This window comes from Dromaius novaehollandiae, chromosome 3, assembly GCF_036370855.1.
Source record: "Dromaius novaehollandiae isolate bDroNov1 chromosome 3, bDroNov1.hap1, whole genome shotgun sequence".
Lineage (NCBI taxonomy): Eukaryota > Metazoa > Chordata > Aves > Casuariiformes > Dromaiidae > Dromaius > Dromaius novaehollandiae.
The window spans coordinates 84,953,705-84,975,498 of record NC_088100.1 but is presented as its reverse complement, the minus strand read 5'-3'; the positions used below and the strand labels follow the sequence as shown (position 1 = coordinate 84,975,498).

General features: G+C 39.2%; 1 protein-coding gene across 1 annotated transcript in view; it reads right to left on the bottom strand.

Moving 5' to 3' along the window:
• Positions 1-21,494, bottom strand: part of RYR2 (ryanodine receptor 2) — a 470,020-nt gene extending 448,526 nt beyond the window's left edge. Inside the window, exons 1-2 of the mRNA XM_064509351.1 lie at positions 21,165-21,494; positions 9,491-9,547 (exon numbers count right to left, since the gene is read on the bottom strand). Coding sequence (XP_064365421.1) covers positions 9,491-9,547; positions 21,165-21,212 — 105 coding nt within the window. The 5' untranslated portion in view covers positions 21,213-21,494. The remainder of the gene's footprint in view (positions 1-9,490; positions 9,548-21,164) is intronic.
• Between the last annotated feature and the right edge of the window lie 300 nt (positions 21,495-21,794).

The following is a 21,794-nucleotide window of genomic DNA, read 5'->3' as shown; positions in this document are numbered from 1 at the left end:
GAGTCAGAAAAATCTAGAGAAAATGCCAGTCTTAATTCTCACTGAGAACTAAATACAACCATAAAATAATCCTTTATATCTCTTCCAACCCAGTAATACCTGACAAAACAGCTTTGTACCAGCTTAACAAATAAAAGAGAGAAGATATGACTATAAAAGCATTCTTTCACTGTACTGAAACAAAATTTGAAAATCTTGATCTATGTGAAACTTACTGAAGCTAGCTTCCACAAAGGAAGGAAAAACTCAATTGTGTTAACCCATCAAAAATGCTTCTCTTACTCAAATTTCCAAATACAAATTCACTGATTTACTAGAAAACACACTAAGGTCTTATTAATTCAGTGCCCTTTCATTATTTTCCACTGTTCAAAAAAAAAAAAAAAAAATTACCATATGTAACAACATCAAACTGAATTGCCACAAAATGCATAGATTCTAGGAATGAATTACCACCACTTCAAATATTGCATCCAAAATCTCCTACAATAACGATAATACATTAAAGACAAAGCCAGGAACCCAAATAGCTCACTACAATAATTGAGGAGTTTACTTTTAGAGTGAAAATTAAGAATTTTAATTATGCTGTCGTTAAACATCCTTCATTTTCATTGCATACATCTTCAGGAGTAAAGTTTGATCATACTTCACTGTAGCAAAGCGCTCTGTGCTTTGCCTTATTAAAGAGATGCATCTTCTATTTACAGAAGACAGCCACAAAGAAAAAGCTTTTAAACAAGCTCATTATTTAGCACAAGTAAAATACTCACTGATGACCTATAATAGTAGTATATATGCAACACAGGAAATAACATAATAAATCAATGAACTATCACAAAACATGAAACAAAACACATTTTGTATGTACACAGAGGAAACAACTTAAAAAATTACCTCCAGAGTCAACTCGGATCACCTTGGAAACATGCTCGGAGAATTCCTATCTTTAGTCAATCCTAATTCCAAATCCTTTTTAGGCCTTCCAGAAATTTTAAGTTAGGCCAACCAATACCTCCCTCACAGTACAGAATAAAAACTTTTCAGCCTAGATTCCTTCTTCTAATTGCCATTTGAGAACTGCTTGTAATTGAAACAAATAAGGTATGGCATGTGCATCTACAAAGATAATATAGCTGCCAAATTTCCCTCCTCACAATTCATTGCTGGAGCAGACTTATTACTTATCTGCTATCTCCCTCGCTTTGTTTCGTATTTGCCCCCCTCCCCTTTAGTAATAGCTTCTCAAAAACAACTTCCCCTTCCCAGGAGAAGTTCTCCTTTTGTTTTATTCTGATACGCCATAAACACAAGACCATAATGTATACTATTTTAAGCTAATTATTACAGCTACAGACCAGGAAGTATCTCAAATCAGCCAGCTATCCACTATTTAAAGCTTCAAATTCAGGAACTGTGGTATTATTAGTAGTATTATGCACTTTCTACACAGATGCTTTCACATATTTTTTGTAAAGACCACCCTATGAGCTGCAAATACAGTCACCTTTTTTTGTCCATTCTTCTGTCCATTTGGCCTTGACTCTGCACACTGACTTCCAGCCTCCTCCCATATCATGTCCAAATTACATCGTCTCATTCTTCAATGGCACAGCTCTTGAAAATCTATATGCTATGTCAACACAAGCCCAGAGAAGCCCCAAATGGATCCCAGGTGTCCTCTCTGTTGCTGGAAACATTACTTGGTTTCCTTCCATCTCCTGTCAACGTTCCTCCCTCTTGCCTGTTTAGAGCCTCTGCTCTTCCAGGCAGCAAGTGTGACTCACCGCACGTTTGTCCAGTAGCACAGTGGGGCCCTCGCCTCAGCTGAACCCTCTGGGCACTACGCGGTACAAACAATCAATGAAAATAATAATTAGTTTTGTCCCTTGCTTCCTATTGCACCCAACAGCTGTGATCTTTGCTCCAACAACTGAATGCACATTGAAACTCCCCAGGTCATGTCTCACTAACAACTCTGCCTATTTTTCCCCTCTCCTCAGACCAAGAACATCTTGCCAATTCTTCAAGAAAGACACAACAATTGATTTGCTTTCTTCAAACCCTGTCCCAAAATTTATTTACTTCAGGTATTCTTTCATTACCAATCTAAAGCACCTTCTATCATTTTAAATACATAGGTTAAGAGAACAAGAAGTAAATGTAATAAATGTTTCAGAATTGAAATGTGTGTTACATGGGAAATTACATTTTCTATATGTATATGTTGCTTTAACTCTAATCAAACTAAAGGGTAACAAGAAGCCCCTACATGGGGCAGATCCCTCAGCCCTGTTTGAGAGCTCTGACACTGGTTTCAATTATTTCAATAGATTCCTATCCATTAATATCCTACCAAGGAGCCTTAAAGCAATCTTAAATTATTAATACAGGAAAATGATCAAGAAAAGATGTCCATGTATTTCTGCCCATGCTTGTACGTACACACACACGGAGCCAAGACAGAGCCAGAGCTCTTGTGGCGAAATTTGTGTTTTCTGACAGCATAGCATAGTCATCAACAGCTTCTTTGTGTTGGTCACTTGAATATAGCAGCACCTATTGCTAGAAGGAAAATACAAACCTCTAGCATGTAATCATCCCTAACACAACTTTTTAAAGCTCCTTTATGGATACCTCCCTCAAATGTCAGACATGAAGGTGGATGAATCACAGGCAACTTGTGCCATTTTAAGTGACTGCAGATAGGATACTTCATGCAAAACTAAGTAAAATTTAAATTAAACTACAGGTAGGTTATCTACACTAGCACATCACATCATTACCACTTGGTTGCTGTCACCAAGACAGCTCCAAACACTAAAACATTTTTAGACTGCTGAAGCAGTTGCATTGTACTGAACATGAGATAGAAAGCTAGAAATGTTTTTCGCAGCTAGCTGGAACACAAATTTCATGTATATCTTTTCCTAAAATGTAACTGTTTTGTGGTAAAATGTTACTTCCATGGCTGAAATTTTTTATTCTAACTGCACTGGAAAAATATATTTCTTCAACATTCACAAAATAAAACACTTTTTCTGGATGGGAATTAGCCCCCCAAAATTAATAATTATAAAAACTTCATACTGCTTGTATCACAACTATTCCTATTACTTTTCACACTTATACATGCAAAGAAGTACACAATGTTAATTGATTAGACATTCCATACTTCATAATAAATATGTTGTCTAAGTATGATGGTTAGCACTGAAACAGCATTTCCCTTGTGCAATGTCTAAATCTAAATCTGGAGCTGAGAGACATGTATCACATGTAAAACTAGACACGAGGAAATAATTCCACTGGTGAAAAAGAGAAAGAGAATGAAATCCAGGTCACTCTTAACAAAAAACAACCACCTTGTTTGTTCATTAAAGTCACTCTTCAAACACTTCATCTTATTTCATTCTTGAAAGAAAAAGGAGTGATTTTCTATATACACACTTTTCTTCAAAATCTGATATGCTAAATACTTTCCTTTTTCTTCCTTCCAACTCTTATTGCATTAGTAGTCTCCCCCTTTCAGCAGTCTCAACTTCTTCTCCACACTTTTTATAAGTGTCCTCCATCCCCAGACAAGTTAGTCCTGTCCTTTAAGCAGCTACTTAATATAGCTTCTTCTCATTCACCTAATACTGAGATGAGCCACTGGAAAATTTCAAACAGTAACTGCAAGAGAAGGAAAGATGCACAATAATTTGCTTGCACACACTGCCCTTTGCTCAGTAATTAAAACTTAAGAGAACTTCCAAAAATAACTTGAAAAGTTTCTCTGAAAGACATACATTAACTTCTGAAAGCATAGAGAATCCCTTACAGGGTCTGTGCACAGGCGATGAACATAAAGCCAGATCAAAGGGAATCTAAGTTGGCATAACCTTCACAGAAAAGATAGGGGTGTTTTTGGCTGAGAGGTCTTCTGCAAGTACTACAGGAGCCCACTTAATTTATCTCTGCAGAGTGCAAAGGAACCATAGAAGAATTAGTTAACTCTTTTTTTCATAAAGATGGGTATAGGTTTCACCTGAAGAACATGACAGGAGACAGAACAGTCACAATTCCAATAGCCTCCTATATCATGGATTAGAACCAGATGCAACATTTTGATTGCTGAAGGACCTTATTCAGGAGAAATCCAACAAGTATGAAGTGTGGGATAACAAAAGGAATACTTTTAACTATTCAGACTACACAAATCACCAAGAAAAGCCCGGTTCAATTAAAACACCTACTCAGGGCCCAGAAGCAGCCAAAAATCAGTAGGAAAACAATGATAATAATTAATTCACACTTTACATTTTTGATCAATCCCTCTCCAGCAATTTACAGAGAGAAGAAAACATCTTCATCCTCAAATTATAGATGGAAATCTGGGTATGCACACTGAGGATCAGGATACAGGGGCAAGAGTCAATCAAAAGCTGAACTACCCTGCAGCATTTTCCAAGAGACCACAAGGACTATACTTCAAAGACCCCAAATTCATTAAGCAACAAGTAGACTGAATCCTTAACACCTGATCCACCACTGACCTTTACAACTGCTCTGTAGCTAAAAAGGACAGCATTTAATTTTCAGAGTTGTCTGGACTCCACTTGTCTTACAAGCCCTCACATCAGATTTCCCTCCCTCTAATCTAAAGGAAAAGCTAAATCACTTTCTACCAAGTTTCCTAACCAGGTCTATACACATCCGCACAAAATCTGTTAATGTATGCTTGGTTTCTGATTTTTTTTTTTTAATTACGGGATGAATCTTACTGATATCTCTGTTAGTTTAGGAAGAGAAACAAATACCAGAATATTTGTTGTTAAATATACACACACACGCGCGCACACACGCGCGCGCACACACACACACCAATCTGTATTTAAGTGAAATAGTCAGGAACAGTCGTTACTCATTACATTTCACATGTTTTACAATTCTCTGCCAAGAAAAAGAAATACCTTTTCGTTCTTGATCTTGCAAGACTCAAGACTATAAAATTGGATGATTCATCTCCTTTGGATAGCCTTGTTGCCAACAACAAAACCATGCCAGCTAAGCTGTGCAGCTAATGCCCTGAAATATAGCACAACAATGCAGCAGAATCCCTAATGCCCAAAGTCTCAAGAGTGGGGAGGGGGGAAAAAAAAAAACAGCAAAAAACAGTGAAACCTTTCAAGAAACTTGCTAATTTGACAGTTCCCTTTAGTAACTTTACTAATCTAGCACGCTGTTAAAAAAAAATCTAAAAATATAACTCTTTTCTCATAGGAAAAGTCTTCATTTAGAACAATACTGGAGAATTCCACACTGCAAGCTGTACTACAGTTTCATAGGTGTCATGTTGACTACTCAGATACGAAAAATACTTCTATAAGCTAATCTTTAATAATACTCTATGACTCTTTGTTGCCTGGATCATCACTGAATCTGATAATGGGAGCTTCTTTCACACTCCAGAGTCAGCTCACAAACATCACGTCATGATTACAATTCAGTTACAATTATACTTTCAACTGACACATCCCTGCCCTTAAACATGAGTGAATATCAAAAGATAATGATGGACTTTGTGCACATTTCAGCTACAAAGATTTACTCTCAGCAATTACTGTTTTGCAGCATTGGACTGATGACAGTGCACTGATTTTTGTGTTCTGTTGGCCTCTCCTACCTGCTAAATACTGTCTGAACATATAGTATGTAAAGATACAATCCTTAGCACAAATGACTTTGAATCCAAAACTAAAAAAGATGAAATCTAAAATATACAATCATCTCTAGATAGGTTATTAAAAGAACACGTTTTAAATAACAAAAGTTGCACAGCCAAAACATAGTGAATACTACATTGCTGCCTCACCACACTTCCTTATTTGAATTCTCTTAGACATCCCAATGAAAGAGGAAACCCTCAGCCACCAGGAAGCGTGAACTCAAAATCCTCTGGTACTACCATGGCAAACACTTCACATATCCAGCTGAACCATCCAAAAATTGGTCAGGAACAAAGAGGACTGCCTCCCACAGACCCGAGGGCTTGATATGAGTAACCAAGTGCAATCCAGCTTTTTCTTGCTGCTGAGAAATTAGAAATTAGGATGAGGAGAGGCCAGTGAGGAATTAATTAATTCTGGCAGTCCGTGACAAAGCTGGGCAGTCTGACTGAGATCTCCCTGCTTTCTATCTTGACATTTGAGGGGAGTGATGGAGTGACTTCTGCAACACACTTTCCCTTACCTCATAAGGAGTGGAAGCAATAGGTGTTTTGGGCTATCTTCCAGGTCAGAAGCAACCAAGTCCACCCAAATTCTTTTCTTTTCTCTGACCCCAGTATTGCCACAGCTTTCAAAAACGTGACCTGTCTTAGAAAATGTATGTATTTATGGTTTTACCATACTGTAGTTCCTTTCTGAGGAACAAAAATTAGAGATGAGATGTTGGGATTTTAAGTTGCTTTTCACCTTGAAAAAAAACTGAACAAAATTTCATAGGACAAAGAAAAGGCCCTTCTACCATTGGCCTGAAATAGAAAAACCAAAGAGTAACTGCAAGAAGGGAAACACAAAGAGAAAGAGTCACAAAAATCTTAGATGACAGAAAGTGTTAAGCAATACATAAAAGTAATTTCCATCTCCCATATAATAAATAATACACAGTTAAAACATTTCAAAATAATTCTTTACCCACAGCCAAAGGAAAAAGCATGATAAAGTGATAAACCCTTTCAATTTTTTATCATAAAACTACAATGACTTTAAGATTATTACAATACACTGAGCTCTTTAGATTATATACTTCTTCATACAAGAATGTATTCTATTTAGTAAGATCCTAATCCAAACAAAAAACTACATTAACCTTGACTTCAACAGGAGTTGGACCAAGAGAACAAAACAATATGTAATAGCAGGTCAGTTTTCAAAAGAAGACAAGAGATTGGATAGCTGTATATAAAAACTATTCTATTTTTCCTCAACATTACTGTCTTCCTTAAGATGCAGAACTAGTATTTAGGGCACATCTCTGGAGCTCCTCAAAGAAAAGATGCATTTCTGAAGGAATTTAAAGATTGAAATTGAGTTCAAATCCAGATACAGGTTAATTTAGACAGTAAATTCAAGCATAAATTCATACAAGGTCAAGAACAACCATGAAGCATCAACAATAAAGAAATATGAAAGAAAAAAGTAAGTAATATATACTTTCAAGTGAGTATTGATATTGGTCATTTTCTTACTCTTAGTCTGATCCAAGTCAATTTCAGTGCTTAAGAAGAAGAGATAAGCAGCACACAACATTTTCAGCAAACATAGTCATGAAAACATGACATATATATCATCTGAAATAATGAACCACAATTAGACAACACGTAGGTAATACTCAAGAGAAAAGCAATGACTACTTTATAATGCAACAGATGCAAGGGTGCACAGAAGGTTTGGTTCCATGTATGGACAATTCAGTAAATACAGAGGGAAATTCATGGTCCATTTTAGCAGGAAATAAGCTGGAAAAGGACCATTATAAAGTATCTGTAACCAAAAATTGGTTGAAGACCTTTCCATTACAGATGGTCACAGTTTTACTGTAAGCCAGGAGTCAAAGTGCCAGACTAAGCAGAGTGAAAAAATTAAAGTAGAAGGTAAAGGCTTGAATATTCCCATGTCTACACACTTTTTCATCACATATTCTGCTACATTCTAAGTACAGTGTAAATAATCCTGATAAACTCAGAAAAAGTAGGCCTATTTTACAATTAACCTGCTCTCTACGATTAACCTGAAAGCATGTGTAATTTTCACTATTTCACTATCGTTGTATTTAACATGAGTCTGAAACAGCAACACTGCACAGTGAGAGCTCAGTTCCATTAAGTGTTGATATCCCTAAACTCAAATTGGCTTTTATTAGGCTTGGAGATACCATGGAGACAGGAGAACCTAGAATCTTTCAGGACCTATCTGTGAGAAGTTACAGTTTCTTACCTTGAAGTGTGATTGAAACTTTTCTCAATAACTAAACAAAAGTGACAGCATTCACCTAAAAGTAAGACCTTCAAGACAACATCGATCTCCAACCTTACAATACAGATGAGGCAAAAAGATTTTTTTTCAAAAAGAAAAGATAGAAATAAAGATACCACAGTAGAAGAGTAAGAGAAACAGAATAGAAAAATAAGTGTTCTGTGTGCAAGCAACTAAAAAGCAGTACTCCCCCTTAGAACAGTACAGAATATATAACTTTCTGAGTAAATTACATAGCATACATTATCTCAATTCCAAATTAGTGCTTACTATGGATTTCACAGATGACATAATAAAAATTAGCTGGACACAGTAACAGCACACTTTAATTAAAGATGCTACCCAGCAAGAACAGTACTTAGCTTACAAACAAAGACTTCAAGGAGCTTAGTACAATAAGATAATTCTAGCTTTCTTCTCAGAAAAGAGAAACATATGACAGATGATTACCTTTGTTGAAGTGGACAAAATAGTACATCTGTGTAGCAAAGTTGGAACAGCCTACCCATAATTAGATGTAAACATTTCTGAATAGCAACACAGTATATATTTTTACACTAATGGTGCAAAGCCAAGGCACACACTTTTGGTGCATAAGCAAGGTAAGTATTAATTGTACTCAAAATGGCAGACAAAGAGCACAGAAAAGCATATGCATTGAATACATTTAGACCATTATTTAGAACAGTACACAAGGCTATTAGTGTGTGATTCAGCTTTGGTTAAAGTCAGGAGGGGCTTTCACATTAACTCCAGTGAGAACAGAACCAGACTTTTCCAAACATAGATACAGCCGTAGTCTTTCCTTGATGGTATGCAACTCACTGACATGAACTGCTGCGCATAATGATCAAACCACAAATGACCTTTAAACTCCTCTTTCAAAAGATCAACTTAAACATTTAAGAAAATGTTGCCTATTTTAAATCCTGTGCAGTCACTGACAAGCAAACTGGTTCATAAAATGTTTAACAGTTGTAGAGCAGATTATTCTGCTAGATATTAAACTAAAATCAATTAATTTACATTCAGATTGTAGTAGAATTTAAGTAACAGGTCAGAGAGCCAGGTTTTTACTTGAAGCAGCCTTTGTAATACAAGATTTGTTTTCAGGCTTATGGCCAACAATTGTGTTTGTACCATAAGTATTTTCTCCTACCCTTTTGCTAACGAAATAGCCCTTAACAGCATGTTACAGCAACCTGCCTGTTTTATGTATTTACTTTATTTAAACTATTTATTTTTTAGGCAGGGAAAATGAGATCCAGTTAGAAATTTCCAAAGGAGTTTAAGGATTTTCTGCAGCTGATCACTGTATTTAAAGGTATATAATGCTGCTACAAATCCATTCTAAGCCCAGAACTCTTCATTTCTCTGCCCCTCCCCACAAAAAATAAAAATAAAAATAAAAACAAATCACTATGGTACAGTTACTAATAGCAAACCATAACTTTTGAATAAGAACTTACTACAACAAAGTGCGCTTCCCAAGCTCTAGATGTGGTTCCAATTGTCAAACTGTAATTCTGTAACAGACATAAATCATCATAAAAAACCTCACTCATCAATAGGAAATCACACAGGTACATAGAAAAGATGTAGTTTTGTAATGTTCACACCCCCACACAGTTTACTACCCAATTAAACTCATTCCTTCATTGAATGTTTGCTCTGATCCATGTTAGTTTATTCTGTTAGTAAATCAAAAAGTGCAGCAAGACCTTCCTATATAAAAAGAAATGCAAATACCATGCATGGAAACAAATCTCCCCCATCAAGTTCTGAAGGTTGAGCATTTCTCACACAGTATATTAATTGGATTACTTTACAGGATTAGAGGTTTAGGAAAACCGATACAGTCTCTCACCTAAAGATTTTCTCCGAGTCAGCAGAGCTCATCTCTGTGCAGAGGGCCAGACCAGGTGATTCCTTAAGCCGAGGAACTGGACTTCTGCAGAGAGGTGACTTTCACCAAACCTGAGGGGCAGCCCCCAGAACAGACTGGTCTGAAAGGGAATAATATTGCCAGTGATGCTCTCTTAACTCTGCAGCTGTCCAGTGAGAAAGAAACCATAGGACAGAGGGCAGAATAATAAAGAAGCTAAAACAGGAAACACCTGATTCTGCACCACTAACAGACCTGTGAAGAAGTATACAAGGAAATAAGAAATTCTGGGACTTCAGCTGCATTTGCAGCAAACCCCCAAATTATAAGCTAGAAATCAACTAAAAACCTCAGAATTAAAAAAGAGAAATACATAACTTGTGATATAATCAGACTAATCCAGAAAATGATGCCTGTAACATCCTCAATGAAATATATCATCATCTAAAAATCAATATATCATCTAAAAGTTTTCAGTAGACTAAAACAGATGTGAGAAGGGTTGACTTGACCATTCAAAAATAGTCCCAAGTCAGTAAGAATTTAAATTCCTACATTCTCAGCTGGCTACAGTCAATAAAGAGGTATACACATTTCAGTTTTTAAAAATGCAAGTTTATAATGCTTACTGAACTGAGCAGCACGTTTCTCCTACAAAAAGATACCTCCCTTCAGCTTTAGGGATAGCAAAGATCACCTATGAGATTTGACATCCCTCCCTCCCTCATTCCATCCCTTTTTCTTTCTAGCCAAATGCTGCTCAGACAAAATTAAGGATTTGGGGATCCCTCACCCCAGTGAGGGGCAGGTGGTTTCCTGAGAGCAGGCATGCAAAGGGAAAGGAGAAGGGGGAGAAAATGCAGACTAGTCATAGATCAAAACAAATGATGCAGAGAAACAGACTACTGAAGTTCTCGTCATAAACTCCCTCTTGCCTTGTAAACCTGATGTATTGTTTTTAATACACTTCTTGTTCTGTGAGGCAAAAAAAAAAAAAAAGAAAAACAACACACTTATCTTTACCCTTTGTCAGATCAGGAGAGCAGGAGGAAAAAAAATCTAAGTGTAAGAGCCACCCTCTGGAAAATATCTTTCTACCAGCTTCAATTAAGCTTTAATCTGAGACATAACATTGCAAGTAACATTTTGAAACAATTCAAAATGCAACAGCACTTCTTCCATAGTTTTTCCAGAAACCTTCTCATACCAAAAGAAAATTTCCAGGATATTTCTACAAGAACCCTACTCAGCTCAAAATGGAAGATCAGTCTTTCATTGACTGCTTCATTTGCAACGTTTTTCCTTTTGCAAGCTTTAAGATTTTTTCACCAAAATACCAGTACCAGAAGTAGCAGCTTCTAAAATGCATAGTATTCACTACATCAAATGTATTAAAAGAGATTAAAGAGTCAATAAGGGCTGATATACCAAGCTGCCCAAGCAGTCAGACTATCATGCTAAGACCTACTCAAAAACATTTCAGCTTGCAAACTGTTATTTTATGAAGTCTACCCTGCACAAATTCAGTCAAGAATGATGGAATGCCTATGGCATTTGAGAAGATTTCTCATTTTGCCTATATAGCTATCATCCCCCTGCAGTTAGTATGTACTAAACTAGTGAGTTTTTGCTCACTAGCCTTTCTAAGGACCAACTGTGCTACCTAATTCTATGAAGATATCAGGCACACTTCTTTTGCACATACCAATAAATCCAACTCCTACCTGTGTTATCCTTACTATTCCAGCACTGTGTTTACATCTCTGATGGCACTGGTTTATGGATTCTTTGCCTAAACAATCACAGTGAATGTTACCTAACATTTTTGGCCCTGAAAGTTTTTACAGTGCCATCAGCACAGACTTCAATCTCCATCAGTTCCTTTACGAGGAGAGTTAGATCTCTTCCGCCATGCCTGCTACGACAGTTCCCACAAAAGAATTGTCATGTCTGCATAAATGCAACATTGCAGCCCCTCCAGTTGCTTGCTGGACTAGCTAGCGTGTGTGAAAACACTAGGCAAATCTTGGCTTTCCATAAATGTCAACTGAGGTCAGGAGGGGGTCAGGGAGAAGAAGATGAGCACATGTATTTAATACTAGTTTCTAAAAGAATATTAATCCAGCTCTTTAGCAATGAAGGACTATTATGTTACCTGTGATACCAACATAAAAGTGTTCTCTATCTTCATTTCATTCTTACTGAACATCTCCCTGCATCACATATTGCATATTGTATTATTCGTCTGCTGCCTGGAAAAAAGGGTGTGCGTTCCACCTCCCTGGTACTCCCTACAAGACTGAGTAAACATATATAAAAGTCTATGCATTAGCATTACCAACACCGTAAGTGTAGTCAAAAAATGTGAAGTCACACAATTTATGTCTATTTTCAGTCTGGCCCCTCAATATTAGAGCAACTCAGCATTCTCAAGACTGCTGTGGGGCTAAAGGACTCTTCGCCACCATGTAGGCACGTAGGAGGCCGCTATCACCATCGCAACCAAATGCTTTATCAAAGACTGCTTTAGGATGAATGCCATGTGTCCATATAAAGAGATTTAATCACCTACCCTGTGCTCTCCTAGTGCCACTGAAATGGTTCCAGTTTGCAACTAGACAATAAACACACCAAGAATTCCATTAATGATTTCCAAATGTTTATCAGCATGGCTACATCCCTGACGTATGATGAGGATCAATTACCAGCAAATGAATCCATCTATCTACTGAGTCTTAACCAGATCTATCCAATTACCTAGGCTTACTCTGAACGCCCTTCAAATTCTTTCCATTCCTCCACCTCAATCTCTATTTAAGCACTTGTTTTAACCATCACAGGAATGAAAGATATTCATATATCAAGGAAAACTGTCTGATATACACATCTAAGGAAGTTTTTTTCCTCCTTCCCCTTTTCGCTTTTAAGAACCCAAAGAAGGCATCCCACACAAAGTCCAGGCAGTCTTTTTTCTAGGTTTGCATTGTTTGGAATGAAGGAATATAGCTACAGGAGACAGCCATTTCTGGCTTGATTCCACTAATACAACTTCATTTTCTGGCATTCCCTGGGAAAACACATAAAGAGCCAATGCAAATTGCATTGCTTCCTTCCACCATTCCTTTGAAAGCAGGATTTAAGCCAGGACACCCTCCAAATTCAGTGTGCTCAGCTTTCACAGTGGGATTCCAGAGCAGTTTCCACAGAGGTGGAGAGACACGATGTGCTGGTGCTCCACACTTTGTTCTGTAACTAGCCCACTAGCTAATATCCATCAGATTTTATTTCCTTTGGTCAAGTTAAAAAGCATAACCTTATAACAGGAAGTATGTCCTTATACAGCATAAATTATTCTGAAATCTTCTGGGAAGCTGGATCTCAGAAAACGTAATGACCTTGTTACTTCTTTTCTGTGTTCAGAATGTGAACAAAAAAAAGCTGTCCTACAATAAAATATCCTGCAGGTTAAAAATTCACCAATGCATGCATCTTACAGAATGATATCTTCTCAGCTTTTGACAAAATCTTACTAGGGAGTGTATTATATTACTATGTAACCTATTATATTTCCAATTTTCTTCAAACTCATAATAATTATAAAGAAGTCATTCCTCACTATGATAAACACTGATTTATGCCTCAACATTGAAAGACTGTATCCATCTTATTATTGAAAGTGTAGCAATGTAGCTGCTACTGTGAGGGCTTTTATAAACACATTATTATCTCTGTAAAACTGACCCTTATGACATTACATTTAAACAAAAATTGCAACTGTCAAAATAAGTTAACGCAGTTCATTTTATGATACCTTCCTTATCCTTTGTACTTCTCATTTGCAGTTTAGCTTCCAAACAGTGGGCACCTAAATCCTAGATTTTTTTTTATTTTTTATTTTTTAGCAATTTTGAGAGGCTAAGCAAAGCTGCAAACTAAATGGCAATACATGTCTCAAACTTAAATGTGAATTATCAAATATATCTATTTGAATCTATGGTTGAGTAACATATCATTGGGCTCTGGAAGCAGCAATATATTTAAAAAGTTTACACACTTTCCCCTGACAAGCTACACCACCATTATTATAAAGCAAAAAACAACAAAGACAAGCAAGAATTCTTTCATAAATGATTACACAACTATTTAATTAAACTCCAGTTTATTAACAACTGAGAACAGCAAACATATAAAGCTACACCACTCTAGAAGCTGGTGCAAGTCCCTGCTAGTTTTTGTTACAAAACCAGGATGACCTTTCCCGTGACGATGTTGCAGGCAGTGACTACCTTAAGTTGTTTGATTTGCTGCACTGACAGCCAAGAAACACCACCGCTGTGCCCCCGATGGGCACAGAATATTGAAGCAGCTCTGCATCGTTACAGTTGCCTTTAAAATGCTTATACTGTTATATAAACTAGTCCCTTCATGCCTTTTCTTATTTACGGAGATGCATCAGGCAACAGGCAGCCTCTTCAAGAGGTGCTCCACACTGAGAGCGCTATAGCCAACCCAGCCAGACAGGGCTTGAGCACCATACACATGCAAAACATAGTATAGGGCTTATGACGATGGCAGAACACAGACTAGAGGCAGAAATTTGCACAAGGCTATGCTTACTTTGCTATCAGGAGAGTTTCCAGGCTATTAACTGTGTCAATAATGAAAGTGCTGTGTTCTCCCTTCTGTCTGACCATGGTTAAGATTTAAAATGGGTGTTTTGAAGTTGTTTGAAGGATCAAGTAACAGGCTTCCCATCTGCAGCCTCCATCAAAAGAAAATAAATTACTTTTAAGTTTTATAATTTTATTTGTAACACATGATACAAAGTCTATTTTTTTTTTTCATCTTAATAAGACCAAATGAAATATGTCTCTTTGTAAGGGAGATGGATGAAATTGGACAAAATATAAAAAAAATCAGGGCTCCTGAACTCCTATGATACTCATTAGTTACTCTCTCTCTTCACTTACACTTAGTGCTTTAGGAAAAAATTCAAACCAAGTAATTCAATCAAACCAGAGCTCAACTTCTGGCAGTTTTCTGGTATGTCACTAGTGAGTTCCCACTTCAGAACTACAGAACTTTCTGCACACTGACAAGACTACTCTTGTTCAGAAATGAAGTGTACAACAATATTAACAGGAAAACATAAGTAATTTCCGAGGGCAAACGAGTAATTTTGAGAACTTTTTCTTTTGAGGAAGTAAACTATCCACTTGCCGTCAACAGAAAATTCCCACTGATGATGAATAAAACAGGAAGCCCCTCACTAGTTCAAAATACAAGCAGAAAATTGCTGTAATTTCATTTGCACAATAGTACCATGACAGGGACAGCCATCTCCACAGACTCGCACAGCTTAATTTCCCAGAACTGCTGCACTAAGAGATGCATCAGATAAGCCACAAAAAAGTCTCTTAACAGTGTCATAGCTGGCAGCAATTCATACCAAAGATTGAATCTTTTCATAGATTTTTTTGTAGTATTTTTCAGAACCAAGCTTACATTTACAAAATAACACATATTACATGTACATTTCTGGTCATTCTGCCCGCAAACTAAATCTGGAGATGAAATCCTGATTCCACTGAAATCAATAGGAACTCTGCCTTCATGAAGATCACAGCTTTACCCTTGAGCTACAGAACAGAACTTCACTAACCCATGGTAACCATTACAAATTGATCTAAGCAAACATTTTTAATAAGTGATACTATAAAATATATTTTGTTCATTTGACTAATATATTTATTTTTAGTTATTCTTAACAACACACAGCAGTAAATGTGTGGTACGTATTTATGACGATTAAGCAGAGCTTCATGCTATGAGACTGCTTTATAGCATTTGCAAGTAATTATTTGCTAATAAGTAAAGAGATACTACTCATTTTGTGTGCAAATTAAGAAAAAAAGATTAAGACAAATACACAGAAAGTACACTGCTAATTTCTTTCATCAACCACAAGTCTAATTGCAAGATCCATAGTAAGAGAAATTTAAACTAATAAACTAATAAAATGTGTTCATTTTACAGTTCAGCAAAGGCTATCTACCATGTCATGTATACCATGCAAGAAAGAGTGGTGCACCTTCCTGAATCACAGTCTTCTTGTTCATCTTCCACACAGCTCTATAGGAGGAAAAACACCTTTAAAACATGCCTGTAACAATGTAGCATTCAAACAGGGAAGTCCAAGGCAGATGTAGATTCTGAAACTGCATTAAGTCTTCATTCAGAAATTCACCAGTTTTCATACTGGAATTCTGTCTGTCTAACCAGCCCCACAGCCTGAACTTCTGCAATCAATATTCATCAGGCCTTGGTGACATTAAGGAGCACCATGCATCAAAACATATTCAGACACTGAAAAGAAGTCCTTTATGGCTCAGGACATTTGTCAACTCATTCACAGGGCAGGAAAAACTTCGCAGGTAGACTGACTATGCTGTTACAGAGCTTCCTTAAGCTCCACCTGACACATCTGATACAGACAGCCTCCAGATATAGAACACTGGACAAGACAGTATACAGACTAGATAACTGATTTTATCCAGTAAGGTCATCCTAATGGTGGTATAAAATGTTTGTCAAACAGTTTTTGAATCAAAAAAAAAAAAAATGTTTGTACATAATTACCAAATAAAAAAGGGACAGAGTGTCCTAGCTAAAATCTGTTCACTACAAACAGTCTGTCCAGCTCAATTCCAAAATAGAATTCGAGAGCATATTCCGTATCTGTACTGCAGTGCAGTGCTTTAGAGGGGAAGGTACGAACCCTGCAATCTCAGCCATGCCATCCCACATACTGACAGTTACAAGAAATACTTTTTAAAATAAACAGAGGCTAGCCAAAGTGTGTTTTGATGTTCTTTCCTTTTAAAATTGCTCCTAATATCCAAGGCTGCTTTTGAGCATTTTCCTCAGTGCACATTAGCAGCTGCGTTTGTACGTTTGATGATTGCAGCTACCAGAATCTAACACACTATGATAAACCACTTTAGGACATGCAGTGTATAAAAATTACTACAGAAAAAAAAATCTATTCCATTTAACTGTGAGATACACATAGGAACAATTCTTTTTATGTTTAGTTCCTTAGTATTTGGAACAACTAACATGATCTTCAGACTGTTTATCCAGGTTCTTCATTTGTCTGTAGTCCCACAGTCATGATACGGTCATTCAGGATCACACCTAAGCACATGTTTTTAATCAGATTTAAAGTGACATTCACTGTTTAAATGGGATCCTTATGAAGAATATCTGGAACAGAAGAGAAGCGACTCTGGAATCACAGAGTTCTTGTCCTTCAAACAAGATCATGTTACGTTCTTCATTTTGGACTGAAGAAAAATTCTCTGCCATCCACTCAGTTCTCTTATTATCTGAAGTATTAAGTCCCAGAGCTGAGTTAAGAAAATCCCTTGCCCATCAGACATGAATCCTAAATAACGTTCAGTTTCAGTTAGAAGTACTTTTCCACTATTGGAAAGTACCCTTATACTTTTCTCCAAGAGCCGCACTCAAAAGAATTATAAATCCACATAGAAAATAAGGCAGCATAGAATATGTTCCTACAAGCAAGAGATCCTATTTTGCTGCAAGTTACCAATTAAACGAATGAAAAAAAGCATTAGCAGAGAGCACACAGTGGAATATCAGCATTCCAGTCTTGAAATAAAGAGATGGAAAGGAGACGATGTGTCCGGCAGAGCTGGGGAAGCATGCTACTCTCACTGATCATGCTTTTGATTTCCCACAGGCATGTTAGCCTTCACCGCCTCAAAGGACAGTGAGAAAGGCCATAACTGCGTCAGCCTCCATTCAGCGGGTCTTGGTGGTATGTCCTACCACAAACACCTAAAAGCAGATCTGCGTCTAATTTTCTCCAAGGCTGCAGAAAGCCATACCCACTGGTATCAGGAAAATCCTCAGACCCAATGAATAGACTGTGAGGGTGTTTGTCACTCCTAGATACGTAACTGCTTCCAAGACTCAGAACACCTTTATCCGATATAATGGATAATATCGGATAGTGTTTTGCTGACATATCGCAATTGTTTTAATTCCATTAACAGCTTACAAACCTGCTCCATGACAAGGCCTTTCCTTATGGGCATTCTGCACATGAAAATCAGTCCTTCCATGTATGCAGTGTCTAAACGCATGGGCTCTTTCTACTAAAGAGTTTTCTGTTCTCTCCTGGAACTCTGAATTGTTTTCCCTGTGGGCAAACTAGGCATCCTGAAAAAATAAACATCATTCCTATATTAACTATAAATGTTTTATATTCTTGAATGTGAAGAATGAAGAGTAGAAGTTCATTTTGTACATGTCTTTTAATATTTTTTAAAACTGCACAGGGAAGTAGTCTCCCTCACAACTACTACAAGCAAAAGCAAGGCACTTGCTCTTCTCCATTCCTCTTGTGCACCACGTATGCATTCACTGGCAGAAGTCAGTATGCCCAACCCCAAGAAAGGACACATGTAATACAAAGCTATCTCCAACCGGAGTATTCAGCAAATGGGGGAACCCTGGAAAAGCATGAAATTCACAGGACTGCAAAAAATTTCCTTGGGGAGAGCCCAAATAGCACAGCAGTTGAATTCCAGCCTGTCAGAAGGATTCTCAAACAATTTAAAGAGTGATGCTTCCAGAAATCCAAGGCATTCACAGGTCACATCCACTTCCTCCAAAGTGATGTGTCAAACTCAGATTGTTCCCAAAAGAAACAAAAATCCACCTTAGCAGCAAACTTGTAGGAGGAAATGCATGACACCACTTCATCAAAAAATAAAAATAAAAGCACTAAACAAAGAGGAATCATTAGGCAACGTAGGAATATATGCAGAAGAAAGCAAAATCACCGACCAAAACCGATCAAAACAGAGGGCAAATACAAATTCAATTTAGCAGTTTAGTGCAAATAAATATGGAATTTGTGCTGAAAAAAATCCCATATTCCTCTTTAAATATTAAAAATACTATATTGTGTTTACATTCCAGGATTAGCTTTAGAGATGCTAGAATAATTCCGAAACATCAGAAAAAGAACCTGCATTTTAGAAAGTTTAGCAGTGTCTTGCAAAAGAAGAAAATACAAAGAACACTCCTTATGCGTAGTGAGTGGGTCTACAAAAGTCATGATTAAGGTATTAAAAGCACAAAAAGCTTTTTCATTTGCATAAGGTGTTCTTTGAAAAACTTGTGTTTATCTACCAAACCATTCATGCATTTGTTGGTCCCTAATTACTACCCTAAAAATAAGCAACTACAAACAGAAACTGCAGCAGTTATCAGGTAATATTCAATTTTCAGTGCTTTCTATTCATGCCATTCAGAAAGTTAAACACATCTAATAGCTTTAGAGAATATCAATCCAAACTTTCTAAGAATAGATAGAAGAAAGACTAGGTTGCGAATGTTTTAAAAGCAACTTTTCCAAGAAGCATTGGTAACTTAGACAAAGAAATGAAAAGTCAAATCACCACAAACACACAGCTATGGACTAGAGAGTCAAAACTTCACAGAAAAGGAAATTTCTCAGGCCCCTTTTTCTTTCACTACATTAAAAAAATGCCTCAGTTTACCAAGTTTTTCAAGGTCACTTTACCACCAGTACAACATTCTAAAAATTTTTTAAGGCTAGTCTAAGGCTAGGATTGCCAAGTCTTTATTGAGCCTGACACACATTATCTGGAGTGTTGTTTTACATAATGTGCTGCTGCTGTCAGGTGCTGTAGCTTAACATTACTCTCTATGAGCAAAGTGGCATTAGCATGCACGCTGCTTCTTTTTCCCTATTAAGCATTCAGATAACAGCACTTCCATGAGCTCAGCTTAACATTTAAACCTGCAGTAAGCCTGTCATTGTGGAAGTCTTCCAAAAATATTTAACAGTAAGGAGTACTAACAATAAAACTCACATAAATTGAAACGACACATTTTCCTTCAAAGAAATATTTTTGTTTTGTCTTTAAATGTTAGGCAAGACTACAACAGAAGCTGAGAGGAAAAAAGTTGACTGTCTTCATGTCAGTGTTGCATAACAGCTATATTCCCAGTAAGACTAGCTTTTCCACGAATTCAAAATAAATGAATAAAGATTATGATGTATATCTATTGTTTTAAGGTTTCTAACCAAAATAAACATAAAAAGAGGGACATCCAGGATTCACAACGCTGCAAAACTCGTATGAACACGCTTCACATATGTTCTCTACGTGCTAAACTTCCCCCCCGTTTTAATGCACTTTCTTGCATGACACTGTGAACACTTTCTAAAGCAGGCTGTACTAAATAAAGAGAAAAATGAAGCTAAGCTTTGCCACACAGTTTCAGTGTCTCTACCTATCAAATGTCTCAGCAATTTTTCCTAAAACTGTGACAGGATCTCTGTACAGCATCAGTCAAATATGCCCATCTGCAAAACTTGCTAGGGTTGTGCATATAAACAGCGCTTGGGACATGCCCCAGAAGGTAAATAAAAGCATCGCTTGAAGAAAAATAAACCAGATAAGCATAAATGTAACGGTTCTAATATACGAATTAAATTGAGGGAAGAAATGCTTCACCACCTTAACATGCTTTGGACTGAGGAAAAGAGAAGTAAAGAAAGGATGCTTGCGCCAAAAAGAATAAAAAAATGTATTAGTTCGTGCCCAGCGAGGAGAAAACCTGCAAGTTAGTGGGAACCTCGGCGGGGAGGAAGAGAGGTGATTTTTTTTTTTTTTTTTAAATTCTATTTTTGCAAGAGGAGTGCGACTGCAGCTTCCAAGCCGGGGAGGGTTAGTATCCGCAGTACGCGGCGCGCAGCGGCGGGCGGGAGGGCAGCGCGCAGGGGTCCCGGGGGAGGCGGCGGCGCCCTGCCCGCTCCCCCCTCCGCCCAAACCCCCGCGGGCCGCCCCCGCCCCGCGGCATCGCCAGCGCACTCAGTTGCCCCCCTCCGCCTGCGGGGCCGGGCTGCGGGGCCGCCGCCGGCAGGGCTCCCGCGGGGCGGCGGGCAGCCCGCAGCGCGGGGGCACCGCACAAGCGCCGCTCGCTGCCTCCGGCCCCCGCTCCCACCTCCACGCAGGCGGGACCCCCCCCCCCACCCCGCTGCTGCTGCACCCGGGAGCCCCCGCGCCCCCCGGCCCGCCTCAGGGCAGAGTCGCCCCGCGGGGTCCCTCCCTTCCTTCCTTCCTCCCGCCCGGCGGCGGCGCCAGGCCCCGTGCCCCAAGCCAGCGCGGAGGGGAGGCAGGCGCCGCGCTTACAGTTCGCAGGAACTGGATCTCGTCTTCGCCCTCGCCCCCCTCAGCCATGGCTCCCCCTCTCTCTCTCCCGGTGCCCGGGCGGGCGGCGGCGGCTCCCCGCGGGGAGGCGGCGGCGGCGGGTGGCGGAGCAGGACGCTCAGGGACGCGCCGCACCGGGCTGGGGCAAGTGCGAGCGCGGCGCAGCCGGCAGCCCCAGCCCGGCCCCGGCCCCGGCCCCGGCAGCGAGCGGCGCGCGGGTGCCCTGTGTCTGCAGCAGGTTGACAGCGCTGCCCACCGCCTCCGCGCTAGCGCCGGGCACGGGGGGCGTGCCCAGCCGGGGGAGGAGAGGGCGGGCGAGGCGGAGCTCCCCAGCCCCCCCGCTGCTGCAGGTGCTCCGCAGCCCGCCCCCCCCGCGCGCCGAGCCGCCGCCCAGCGCCCCTTGCTGGCTGCTCCGCGGAGAGGCGACCGACGGCCGGCGGGCGGCCGGGCGGGCTGCGGCGGCTTGCGGCCGCCGGGCTCGCTTCGGGCAGGCGCTGCCCGACCCGCCGGCCCGGCCACCGCCCCGGGACGCGGCCGGGGGAAGCGCTGCGGCCCTGCCACGGCGGCCGTTAGCGGCCGCTGAGCGGGTCGGCCGTTAGCGGCGGCCGTTGG